The sequence below is a fragment of the Tupaia chinensis genome, unplaced genomic scaffold, assembly GCF_000334495.1.
Source record: "Tupaia chinensis unplaced genomic scaffold, TupChi_1.0 Scaffold000527_1, whole genome shotgun sequence".
In the NCBI taxonomy this organism is placed as follows: Eukaryota; Metazoa; Chordata; class Mammalia; order Scandentia; family Tupaiidae; genus Tupaia; species Tupaia belangeri.
This window is the reverse complement of record NW_006160040.1, coordinates 2,015,098-2,028,675: the sequence shown is the minus strand read 5'-3', so window position 1 is coordinate 2,028,675 and position 13,578 is coordinate 2,015,098. Positions and strand designations below refer to the sequence as shown.

At 41.5% G+C, this 13,578-nt stretch overlaps 1 protein-coding gene and 1 non-coding gene across 2 annotated transcripts in view; both read right to left on the bottom strand.

Annotated features, from left to right (window-relative positions):
• The window catches only part of CRYBG1 (crystallin beta-gamma domain containing 1), a 71,909-nt gene that overhangs the window by 57,767 nt on the left and 564 nt on the right, over positions 1–13,578 (bottom strand). The window contains exons 2-4 of the mRNA XM_027775113.1: positions 13,220–13,578; positions 4,591–6,910; positions 72–119 (exon numbers count right to left, since the gene is read on the bottom strand). Coding sequence (XP_027630914.1) covers positions 72–119; positions 4,591–6,910; positions 13,220–13,578 — 2,727 coding nt within the window. The remainder of the gene's footprint in view (positions 1–71; positions 120–4,590; positions 6,911–13,219) is intronic.
• Positions 3,773–3,880, bottom strand: LOC114009371 (U6 spliceosomal RNA). Its single transcript, XR_003550800.1, has one exon. It is a non-coding gene; the product is annotated as a U6 spliceosomal RNA (small nuclear RNA).

Here is a 13,578-nt window from a genome sequence, read left to right as displayed (position 1 = left end):
GGGGTAGCACACTTCATTGTAGTGTATCTGAGGAAAATAAAACCTGGATTAGAAATAGAAAATAATCTTACCTTTCCAGGTCGGGGATTGAGTTTATTTTGGACACTTCCTCTAAGTGTCTGCAATCAGATGAACAAAAACACAACAAATAATTAGAACATTATATGAAGTCGTCTTTTTGTCACCCATGATGTTTAAGGTCATACTTCTCACAATTTGCTAACATGTATACTTTGATCTATGCCAAAATTCTATTAAAACTCTCTGAGTTGGGGCCAGTAGGAAGGTGTTGGACTCTCACATGACCAACTGTGGTTTGAGTCTCAGACCTGGAGGCTTGAAACTCACATCAGTGTGTGCCCAGAATCCCAGGAGGAGAATGGAGGAGAAGGGACTGTGGCATGTGCATCCTCCCTGGTGGGTCATTTCTGATTTCTCACTTTCCCTCTCACTGTCTCTCTCTGTCTCTTTCCGGGAAACACAGGCACCTTCTGGCAAAAACCTTAAACAAAACAAAACACTTTCTGAGTTTATACTATTACATTAAAAACATTTTTTTCTAACTGAATTTACTATGTCAATATCTCCTCATTTAAATGTCTAAGATATTTCCATCAATGCTAAAAAATTCAGAGCCCAAAAATCAGATCTGTGTTTTATGCCAGTTCACAGAATAAGAACCCAGCTAAGAGATTATAATTCAAATATTCTCAGTATAATCTCAAATAAATAAAGAGAAATTAGAATGTTTAATAACTTACCTAGAAAGAGCTAAGTCACTTTCATGTGTTCATATGCACACCTTATCTACAAATACTATTTTTTCGTAGTAACATCTACTATAACAACTCTAAATAAATATGCTTATAATTTATGATTAACTATCCCACGTGCAACATACATTGCCAATGTATATGGTAATCCCTTTTCTGATGGACAAAATACATTCTTATATGACTCCAAAACTAATCATTTTCAAGACCATCTGATCAGACCAGTAAAACCAGAAAGGCAGAAGATAATAAAGACAGTAATTACACATGTAAGAATATTACAAAACATGGACTACTTTCAATGCTGACCAGGTGCCTATTCTAAAAATTGGCTTTGATCTGATTGTTCTTGCGTCACATCAAAGTGGAAGATCCCAAAAGACCACAAGAAGGCCTATTTAAACACATCAGAAATCAAAATGTCAGGCTGGCCTCATAGCCTAGAGATACAGATCCCACATAGCTAACTGTGGTTCAAATCCCAATCAGGTAGCTTGAAAACATGCCAGGTATATGTGTTTGCATGCCCCAGATCCTGACAATATGAATAAATGGAGAAGTAATTGTGGCATGAATCCTCACTGGAGAATGCTTTTTCCCTCTTCTCTTTCTCTGTTTCTGATACCTACCTTTTGGAAAGTTGACAAGAAATCAAAATGCCAAATACTTATTTATTTACACACATCAAAGAAGATAAACTGGGGCCAGCAAGTGGCATGGTAGTTAGGGCACTGGACTCCCACAAGGTTGACTGCAGTTCAAGTACCAGACCTGGTGGCTTGCTTTCTCACTTTCTCTTTCTCTCTCTCTTTCTCTCTCTCTGTCCGTCTATGGTCAAAATTCAAATAAATAAATATATAAAGTCAAATAAAATAATTATTTTTTTAAAAGTAGATAAACTGAAGAAAAAGTTTAAAACTTAAAACAAATTTAGGTAAAATATTAAGGATAGAATAGTTATTTAGTCATCAAAGTCCAGGATTTAAAGAAAAGTAAATGTCTCTTAAAAGGCCTAGAAAGGTATAAAGCATTTCACTGCTCCTTTTTACTCCATTTGATTTGGTTTGCATAAGGAAACTTGGTATCTTCTGTTGTCTGACTCATCAGACTATAGCCAAGTAAGAGAAATGACCTATGAATAATTAAAACAAACAAAGCCATAATGAATGGGAAGTGTACCAGTGGAAATGTTGTGCTTGAGCAATATGGTTAAGAATCCTATGGTCTCTTGGGACCAGCGTAATGGCTATGTCACTGGACTCCCATGTAGTCGACTGCGGTTCAAGTCCTGGACCTGGTGGCTTAAACTCATGCCGGTGCATGTGCGTGTGTGCCCAAGATCCCGAGAGGAGAATGGAGGAGAAGGGATTGTGGTGTGGCCATCCCCCCTTGCGGGGGGGGGGTTTTGATCTCTCGCTTTCTGTCTTTGTCTCTCTCTGTCTTTCATGCGAGCACATGCGCCCTATAGCAAAAACCTCTCTGGGGAAAAAAAAGGAATCCTATGGTCTCCAGTGCCATAGGCTGATGCAGTCTTCTTTTGAGCAGTGCATCTCAAAGTGTGGTCCTGAGGCTCCTCTCAGGGAGTCAGTCTGTGAGGTCAAACCCATTTTCATAATAACAAGAGGTAATCTGTCTTTCCCATCTCTTCCTCTCCCAGGGTACACTGGAGTACCAGGCTCCATGATGTGTGATGACATCACTGCTCTAAAGGCTAATGGAATGTGTGCTAGTGGGCTCCACAGTTCCAAATTTTCTCAGTGTTAATTTCTAATAGTATAGTAAAATCCGATAGGTATAACTCATATAAAAAAAAAAGCTCTTTGCAGTTCTCAGTAATTTTTAAATATCCTAAGACCAAAAACTCCAAAACCTACTGGATAACAAAATCACATGGAAAGGGATCTGCGCTGTTGCTGGAAACCTAACTACATATTTTAAAAGAGATACCAAAATCCTATACTATGACCGGGTTGGAGCAGCAGCCAGTACAACACACTGAAACGCACTGCAGTGTCTTGTGCACCCGAGGAAGCAGGCAAGGTGTCTTCTGCTTCCATAAAACCTACAGGATCATGGTCTACACTGGCCGGCTGTCCTAATTCCCAGGAATACAAGCTCCTCTCATGATTAGAGGTTAGCCCAGCTGATCTCTAACTCTTGCATCCCTTTTTCAAAAAAAATGATACATAATCATTATACACATTTATCTGAGACAATGTGACTTTTTTCTTCAGTACATGAATGCAATGGGGAATGATCAAATTAGAGTAATTAGTCTTTCCATCATCTCAAACATGTATCATTATTTTGTGTTGGGAACATTCAAAACCCTCTCTCTTTAAATTTTAAAATATTTATTCATTTATTTCTCCCATGAGCAAGACAGAATATAGCATCCCTCACATGGTTTCTTAACACCACAGTCCACTCCTACTCTTAATTGGCCCAGATCTTGGGCACACATGTGCCAAATATGCCCTGTAGGTCATGGGACTTGAACTCAGGACCTCTCTCACGTGGATCTACCTATGCTACAACTGCACCATCACCTGGCCCCCAAACCTCTTTTACCTATCCCAATATATACAATGAATTATTAACTGTAGTTACCCTGCTATGAAATTCCTCTTACCTAACTGTAATTTTGTTTCCCTTGAGCGACATTCCTAGACCCCTCCCGCTTCTCAGGCTCCAATAATCACTATTTTACTGTTTACTTCTATGAAGTCAGCTCTTTCAGTTGTCATACGTGAGTGAAAACGTGGGATTCTAAATCTCATATTCTGTCTCTTTCACTGTCCTCCCTCAATTTAAGTATCAAGCTTGGTAACAAAAAAGCACAGATTGACATTAAAAACTGAGTGAGGAAAACAACTGCTGGAGGCTAGATAAAAGAAGATGGAGAAACAAAATTATATTTTGCTGTCTTCTATATGATATTAAAGGGAAGGTTCGATGTGCACTAAAAATTTTTTACCATCCACAATTTTTTTTTCTTTTTCCTTATGGAATGCTTCACAAATTTGCATGTCATCCCTGCGTAGGGGCCATGCTAATCTTCTCTTGTATCGTTCCAATTTGAGTATACGTGCTGCCAAAGTGAGCACACCATCCACAATTTTGCAGAAACAAAAATATTTCCCTGATGAAATACCAATTTCCATTTCTTAACAGCATAAGATAAATATGTATTGCTATTTGTGGGAAAACAGAGTAACTCTCACAGCATGAGGGAAGGAATTATGAGTAAGTTTCATTGGCTGGGGCCTTCCCAAATAGAGGAAGCTACTTTGCCAATCAGCAAAATTCAGTATAGTACTGAGCATTTTTACACAGAATAGGTAAGAAACAACAACAACAAAAAAACCTTATCTGTATTCTCGAACCTTTTATCTGTATCTTTCATAATACAACTGCAAACTCACTTGTGTCTTAAAATATTTCTAGCATATACTCCCTGCTAGACCGTGAATACCTTGAGAGAAAAATCTTAGACTCTTTCTACCTGGATTTTTTTCTAGGGAATTATTTATTTAATGTTATTTTTTATTTTTTAAAATCTGACCAGAGAGAGAAAAGGAAAGTGAGAAAGCAAGCCACAAGATCCAGGACTTGAACCATGGTTAGCCACGTGGGAGTCTAGTGCCTTAACCACCACACTGCCTGCTAACTCCATCTCGTACATAGAAGTTCTTAAATATGAAAACTATCATACAAAAGCATAACTATTTCTAAAATAAAAACATAAATCGTTCATTATCTCTCTTTCTCTCTGCTTTATATATACCCCAAATAAATAAGGTATGTCACTACTTACCGCTGTATCTGATAATGACATTCCAGAAAAAGCAATGCTTGGATCATACCGGCTTGATTTGAAAAGACCCATGAAGTTGGTGTCACTGTTTCCGTAGTTTGGCAAGTTCGATTTAAGAACACTTTCAGTATGATTAGCCCTTTCCATATCGTCAGTGCTCTTCAGATTTGAAAGTTCAGTAAATTTAGACTTAGTTTCTGGCAAGTGCAGGTTGCTTCGTGAATCCAGATTTTCTTGGGTAACCTCTTTTGGCAGATATTTTTCCAGGTGGCTTGGACTTTTCAAACCTGAGTGAGAGGTATTTGATGAGTCGAAATTGAAGACCTGCAAGGAGTAGTTGGGCGGAAGATTTGGCTGTTCTTTGTCTGAACCACAGGGCGGGGCCCCGCCCGCCCCAGGCGGCAACACTGAGGACCGAGATAGAGAACCGTTCTGAGAAGTGCTGAAAGACGTGGTCATGGTATTGACTGACGTCACAGAGGGAGAAAAGATTTTGTCTTGTGGTAAAGATGATAAAATGCTTGAGAAAAGTGTGCTTTTTTCTAGCCTCGATCTCTTTACTCCACCATCTGGGATGTCCCTGTTTTCCTTGTCATTTATTTCTGAAGTGGTAACAGGTTCATTTTTCGCGTGAGTATTAGTGTGCAAGGACTTGAAGAGGATGCTCTGCTCAGTGGATGCACGTTTGGGTCGCAGTTTGGATTTTGTGTCAAAGTTCTGCATCAAATGTAAAGCTGGTGACATTTCTGGCTGGCTTCCCTTTTGCTTCCCCAAACCGATGGTAAACACATTGGGATCAAACACCTTTTCTAAATTGTCTTCGTGAATAGGAGGCATGGCGAAATGAGGGGCAGGGGAGTTTGGCATCCTGGCCTTTTTTTTCTTCTGAGGTACACAAACTGTGCTGTCCATCTTTTTTATAATTTCAGTGAATTTTTCCATATCAGAAGAAGAGTCGAATACACTGTCATCACTACCAGCAGAAATGTTCAAAAGATTGGCAGAGGTATCCTGGCCATTCACAATGTTTTGATCTGCTTTTGTACGAGTTTCTAAATTATTGCTGCAGCTGGGCGAGTGGATGGGGCTGGATCTGGCCAATGAGGACATTCTGTTGTCCTGACTTGGAGCCTGGATAGGCAGGGTTTTCCCTGATTCTGGCAGCATGACCTGTGGGCTAGATTCAGCCACATGTTCCTCTTTACACTGGGTGTGCTTGGGCGATGTGTTCTTATTGCTCACAACTTCCTCTTGCTGGGGAGCACAGCTTGCAACGGAAACCACTTCAAGTTCATTATTGTGACAACTTGGCAACTGCACTTCTCTAACTTCAGAGCTGTCTGGGATGATCTGGGAGCTCACCTCCCGGGTGCTCTCCAAGGGGAGAACGAAGGACCTGACCTGCACAAGGACCTTGGCTGGGCGCTCAGCTCCCAGAGCTCCTGTGCTATGCTCTGTGGACAGAGGAGGGTTTGCTGCTTCTGCTCCAGATGTGGAGCATGGCGCTTTGTCATTACTCTGAGGAGAGACAGGCAAAATACATCCATTATGGTGTGCTGATTCTTTCACACCAGTGCACGGAAAATCACTTATGGAAGCTTCAGCACATGTGTCTCTGGGAACATCCACAGGAACGGGGGCAGGCAGAGACAGAGAGGGCTCCTGAGCTGACTCAGCCGAGGGCTGTGAGTCAAGAAATGCATTTTGTGGCTGTGGTAAGGCTGCTGGAGGTAAATCCTTAGTATCAGTCATATTTTCAAGTGTAAGTCTTTTGTTGTCAATAGCCTTCGAATCATCCTCACCTAAGAGCTCATGGTCCTCGATGGGAGTGAGAGCAGAAGCCACTGGTTTTGAAGGGCAGGCAGCATCTGTTTGTACATCTGCTTTATCATCTTGGTCAGGCTGAAAACCGAGAGCTAGGTCCTCGGTAGGCTGTCCTTCTATTCCCCTGGTAGCTGGCAGAATCTCTTTCTCGGGGAGAATTACCTTGGTTTCTGGAGAGCTTCCCTTTCCCAGCTCACCATTCTGCTGATTGTTTGGCAATACTTTCTTTTCGGGTTGTTCCATCTCCTTGGCTTTCTTGGCTAAATTCAGCTTTGCCCTCCCAACAAATGTTTTATTAGAGGCAGGAGTGTTCCTCGTGCCTCGAGAGTCGGTGTGTCTTGGGCTATTGTTTGCTCGTTTGTTTTCAAATAAGGAGATTTTGGTGGCAGTGTTTCCTTTATGAACTGGCTGGCTAAATGGATTATGCTCATTTCCCAAACTGTCAGGATTCTTAGGGGTTTTAAGGTTTAGTTCCACATGTTTGGGCTTGGCAGGGCTGTAAGAAAAAAAGCAATAGGATACAGTTAAGAGACCTGACTAAAAAGTCAGCACACAGCCTGCATACTTCACAACAAAAATGCCGCAGTTGAGCATACTGGGTGCTGCTGCTTGGCAGGCTGAGACCCCGTGGGAGGCCTGAGTTCCACTCCTGAACACTCTAGAAAGCTGGATATGGTAGTGTGCACCTGCAGTCAGGACCCGGCTACTCAGGAGACTGGAGCAAGAGGATAGCGAGCCAGTGGGCAGCGTGGGCAGCACGAGACCCTGTCTAAAAGAACCAGGCATGGAGGCATGCCTGTGGCCCCAGGTGCTCATGAGGCTGATGCAGGAGGATGCAACATGGCAAGGTCTTGTTTTAACACACACACACAGACCTCCTGTGAAATGCCAACATCTTCTCAGTATATGGCACTTGTTATTTAAATTAAAGTATTTCTTTAAAAAAAAAAGAATTAATTTTATTTATTTATTATTTTATTTTGTTTTTGGCTAGAGAGAGGGAGGGAAAGTAAGAAAGCAAGCTGCCAGGTCTGGGACTCAAACCACAATGGGCCTTGTGGAGTCCATCACCTTAATCACCACACTACCTGCTGGTCCCCATTAAGCTATTTCTAAACAACCCTAATACACTATCATCTGTTTTTAATAGATGTTTTGTTTGGGTATGAGGAATACGATTATGTAACGGGACCAGCAGATGGCATAATGTTTACGTTGCTGGACTTCCCCGTAGAAGACCACAGTTCAAGTCCCTGACCTGGTGACTTAAAACTCACACCAGGCACATGTGCATGTGTGCCCCAAATCCTGAGAGAATGGAGGAAAAGGGATTGTGGAGTGGCCATCCCCCCCGGGGGGTGATTTCTCACTTTCTGTCTCTCTCTGGAAATGCGCACACCCTATAGCAAAAATCTCTCTAAAAAATAAAACGTGTGTGTATATGTATGTATGTATGTGTGTGTGTGTGTGTGTGTGTGTGTGTATATAAAATGTAGCTAAGAAACTCTAGAAACAGAGGGTTTACAAGTTTATTAAGTACATACTAAGTATGAGAAGACTTTAAAAAGTCTGGAAAAATGAAATTAAAGTACAAGTTTATTTTGGTGCAAAAAAATTCTTTTTTTCTTGAGAGGTTTTTGCTATAGGGAGCATGCGCTTGCTAGAAAGACAGAGAGAGACAGAGAGACAGAAAGCAAGAAATCACCCCCCGGGGAGATGGCCACACCGCAATTCCTTCTCCTTCATTCTCCTCTTGGGATCTTGGACACATGCCTGGCGTGAGTTTAAGCCACCAGGTCCGGGACTTGAACTGCGGTTAACTACATGGGAGTCTAGTGACATAGCCATTATGCCATCTGCTGGTGCCACAAAAATAATTCTAAATAAATGAGTAGTTTTCTCATAATACACATTTTCTGGAATTTTTCTGAAGATAACCACTTGTTCACACGGTACTTCACAATAGAGCTTGAAAAAATGTCTTAGGGCCTTAAGAACATTAGAACATATGCATTCCCATCCTCTAAATATTAAAATTATTTCCCCAAACATCAATTATGTATTTTGTCATAATTTTTTAAAAAAATCTATCTCAAAAAACTACATTATAAAAAATATTCTTCTATTATTGAATTCTTTGGATATTTTATTCCATGCTTCCCTCCTAAAATTTTTCTCTATTTCAGTACATACATTATTGAAAAATTGAGGAAATATATTTTTTTTGAAATCACTCATAATATATATTTTGAAATCGCTCATAATCCTATAACTTAGAAATTATCCCACTTAGTATTTTAGTATATTTCTGGTTTAGATGCATACTTAAAGGTTTTTAACAGAATTGGGATTATTCTGATCACAGAGTTTGGTATCTTGCCTTTAAAAAATATTACTGCATCTCACAGTTAACATTTTTCAGGTTACTAAAAATTTGTTGGAGAAGTTTTCTTAATATCTGCATAAAAGTTCATCATATGGATGGCCCAATACTTACTTAGCTATTACTCAATTGTTGGTTTTATCACCACTTCCCGGGTAAAGAGAGTGTCCCTTTCTTTGTCTAGTTCTTGGGCATAATTACCCACTAATGGAAATAACAAGTCTTTTAGTGTACACAGTGTTTTCTGTTTTTCAGAGAAGCAAATGCACTCTGTTTGGCATTCACTGACTAATTCTGGCTCTCACATTCATCATCTGTGTGAGTCTGGTCAAGCTACTTTTCCCCTCTGGACTCTACCTTCTTTCTCTATTAAAAAGTAAACAAAACCAAAACAACATTGTTGAGACTAGAGTTGCTTTTAACCCCCAATGTGTGATTGAAAGAATCCGGAGAGTTCTCTTCCAAGACAGTAGGAACAGAGAGATAAAGCTGTCCACCCTCCTTTAACCAAAATCACTTCCACGTCGGTTTTATCTATCGCTTTTATATAAGGTGTTCTAAGAGAAAAGATTCCTAAACCAATGGTCTAGTGGTTTATAAGATGGGAGACAGAAATAATAACCACTAGCAGTTACTGGTTGCAAAGCACTTGGCTTCCCTAACCCACGACGTTGTACGTTCTATTTTAAGATACGGAAGTTGAGGCTTAGAGAAGGTAAATAGTTTGCCTGAGGTCACACAGCTAGCAAGTGACAGACCTTGATTTGCAGCCAGGTGCTCTGGTTTGAGAGCTCCTGACCATTATACAACCCTGCCTCCGCAATCAGGGTCAGCCTAGACTCGTCCAATGACCTTCTTCGGTTCTTCTCATCTTTATCATTTAAAGAGTCAATGAGTTATCATGAGATCTATGATAATGAGAACACTGACACAGAGAAGCACGGGAACCCCGTGCTGCCCTCCCCTGCCACCACCCCACACTCGGCCTTCAAGAAAGCTGGGCCTAGGGAACCTCTAGAAATGACAGGCAGTATGACTTTGAGCAGGTGAGACACCTTATCCTCTAGATAAAATGATAAGACTGGGCTAGATACCATCAAGTAGTCCCCAGACGCAGCGCTGAGAATTTAGGTTTTCATTTACAACCTCATCTAAATACTAAATTTGATATCTATATGCTCATAACGTTCTCCCAGACATTCCTTTCCCCAAGATCTCCGTAAGACATCTAGGCTCCTTTACTGCAGGCCCATATCTTAATTTCAAAAGCAGGATTAATTTACAAGCATTTCCTTAAAGAGAAAATTCTAAAAATAGTGAGATGGTTACAAATAGAAAGCTTGCAAATGCTACTGGTCAATGAGGAGATGCCCCGATACCAGGAAACATACATTTAAAAATTCACATTAATCAGCTCAAGGAACAGTACTCAAGTCACACACCAAAGTGCATTTAGGAAATAGGAAACGCAACACGGTAGCCAACAAGCTTACATTGGGGCAGGAAACACCCATCTGTGCATGTAAGATTTACACCAAGATCAAATACATGTACAACCAAACTTTCTGTGCTATTAAGTTCTGCTCCCAAGAGTCACTACAATTAACCTCGTTCAGACTGATTAAAAGGAAGGCCTCTTTAATAACTTCTTGTAATGCCTTCATTATAATGTGAGAGGGAAAAATAACCTGGAGTTTAAAAGTTCTTTTTTTAAGAATTATTTTATTTAACTACTTATTTATTTACTTACTTATTTATTTTAATTTGACAAGAGAGGGGCAGAGTGAGAGAGAGAGAAAGACAGAGAGAAAGCAAGCCACCAGATCCGGGACTTGAAACACTATCGATCATGTGGAGTACAACACCCTTAACCACCACGCCACTTTCCGGCCCAAAAAGTTAAAATTCTAAGAGGAAAATTCTTAATTTAAACATGCCATTTTAAGAATTTCAACACTTGGGACCAGCGGATGGTGTAATGGTTATGTCACTGGACACCCACGTAGTGGACTATGGCTTGATTACCAGACTGGGTGGCTTAAAACTCATGCCAGGTGCATGTGCGTGCATGCTCAAAATCCTGAGAGGAGACTGGAGAAGGGATGCAGCATGGCCATACCCTCTGGGGGATGATTTTTCACTTTCTGTCTCTCTGTTTGTCTCTCCAGTGAGTGCATGCGTTCTATAGTAAAAAATCACTAAACATAAAAAATGAATTCCAATATTTGGCACTCTAGACACCTTGAAGAAATCATTTTTCTAACATTATAAGAAAACATGCTGTTTCCAAGAGTGGCCTTCATTTGGCCAGTCTACCCTAGACTCTTGGCCCAACTGATCCATAACCTTGCAGAAAGGCCCCAGCACTGGTGAATGCTGCTAGTACATACTGGAAGCCTCCTGGCTACATTTGGGCCCTAAGTCAAGGTTGAGCTGGTTCCTCCAATCTCTGCAGAGATCCCTGCACCTAGTCCTGCCTCAAGAAAATAGTTAGCAACGTTTAAACAGGTAGCTTCAAACATCTCAGGAAGCTCAGTTAAGGAAGCTGAGCTGAATGGTTTGTAACCACAGAGGAGTGCATGTGATTTGATACACTCTCTTTAAAGCTGGAGAGATCACAGACAAGTGTGGCATCATTGGCTATAATGTCTAAAAGCCAATCTTTAATGTCTGATCATATTTGATTTATTTGAGTGCTCGTGGATCACATGTGATCAGACTGCTGCGTGAATAAAATAAGATGTGCCCAAAGCAACCAAGGAAACAAGCCGCTTCGTGGTTAATATTTTTTTGGGAAATATAAAATGATTTTCTAACTTTTCAGACCCAAATTGTTCTCAAGAATAATCCAATTAACACTTCTATTTGAAATAAAGAGAAAGAAATAAAGGGTCTAATAAAAACCCATCCAAATAGAAATGAATCAAAAAACTAAAAAGAATGATTAGTTGTCTCTTTCAAAAGTTTGCCAGTGCAAACTGTGTAAAACAAAATGATATAAATTCAGTGGTAAAGAAAATGTTTAGGTAGAAAGAATCAACACTGAGACAGACGCAGACATTTCCTTTAGCTCCATTACTGGAGGTAGCCAAGAAGCAGCTTTCATTGAGAGATCCTCTTCTGCTGTTTGTTTACCCTATTCTTTAACGGTGTAACATTTCTGGTTTTTCCACTAGCGCCTCTGATTGGAAGACAGGTAAAGCGTCTTTAACTCAGTACATAGCAACATTTCTCTAAAGCTCACACTTAGGTGTCTCTTAGTGTTGTCACACTGGTCTTCTACAAATAATGAGCATCATTCATTCACCCAGGCTACTCTTCCAGAATAAATAGCTGACTACCAACGGTCTCAAGCTGGCAGCTGGTGAGGTGGCTCTCCTTATTCATGAAGTACATTTCCCCTCTCAAGAGTGTTTACCAAACAGACCTCCTACTCTCAGCTTACTTACCTAGGATCTCAAACAGAATGAAACCATTCGGTTCAAACATGATGCTATTGTGGAAACACTAGCTCTTTTAATACATGGATGAATGTAGAGAAACCTTAAGCCACTCAATGGATTATTCTTCACCTGTGCTAACTGTGGGGCAGGGGAGTGGGACTGTGAGAAGGGAGGATCTTAGCAGCTTTATGGTAAGCTCTCCCTGCCCTGCCCTGCCCACCTGTACAAATCACACTTACCAAGGCACAAGTCCTGGCTCCTCTAAAACACCAACAGAGATTTCCTGTCCCCCTGCACTTCCCAGTCTGTACACATGGTAACAACCACCTGGCAAGTTTGTCAGATATCATCTCCCATTCTTATTTGATTTCTGTGATTCTTCTGTGCCAGAAAGGGCCGTAAACTTTTCAAGGGCAATCGGCTGACTCATAGCTGTGAGTCCATAGGCTGACTCATAGCTGTGGGTCCCCCCTCAACCCCCATCATACCTAGCACACAAAACCATGCACAGAAGCTCAATAAACACTTGCAAAATCAATAAACATAACAGCAAACAGTCAGTCTGTTGTTTTGTGTCCTATCCTTTAATCATCTTCCAATAAGAACACTGAACTTTCTTCATTTCAATGAAAACTCGTCCACTGAAAATCATTTCCATAACTGGAAAAACTGCTGGGGGCAAATATATCACCAGACTCTAACATTATAAGGGGTTAGAAGCAATCACTGAACCTACAACGATACCCTATTTTTACATTAATTAAATTTTATATTAAAATAGAAATTAGCCAACCAGGCAGCCAAGTGTGTCTTTTTGAACTTTAATGTATCAATTGGCCCCTCCCTGTGTCAAATTCAGGAGGAAAATTTCGTTTACACTCAATTCTGCCACAACTGCCAAGACCCCAATCCTCTCAGAGCACTCCCCGCAGAGCTGTGGACCTGCAGCTCCGCCCTGACCAATTCCGCAGCTACTTACAGGGTCACTTTGGTGGTCACCGTCGACCTGCCCGCACCGAACTGGTTCCTGGACTTCAAGCCCTCGGCCTCAGGAGGTGCTGCCGCTCTGCCCAGCTCTCTGCTCCGGCCTCCCTCCCCGCGGCCCTCGAAGTGGTTGGGGAGCGGGCCCCTCTTATGCTCGGGCTTGATCTCCGGCAGCAGCGAGCTGCTCTTGACCGTGAGCTCGCGTGGGACGACCCGGGCCGCCTCCTCCCCGTTCTCCGGCGCGGCGCCCTTGGAGGCCGGGCCAGGCTCGGGCGCGGGAGCTCTCCTGGCTGGAGCCTCCTTGGCGGGAGCCCGGGAGCCGCCGGGGGGTGGGGTGGGCACAGCCTCCGGGAC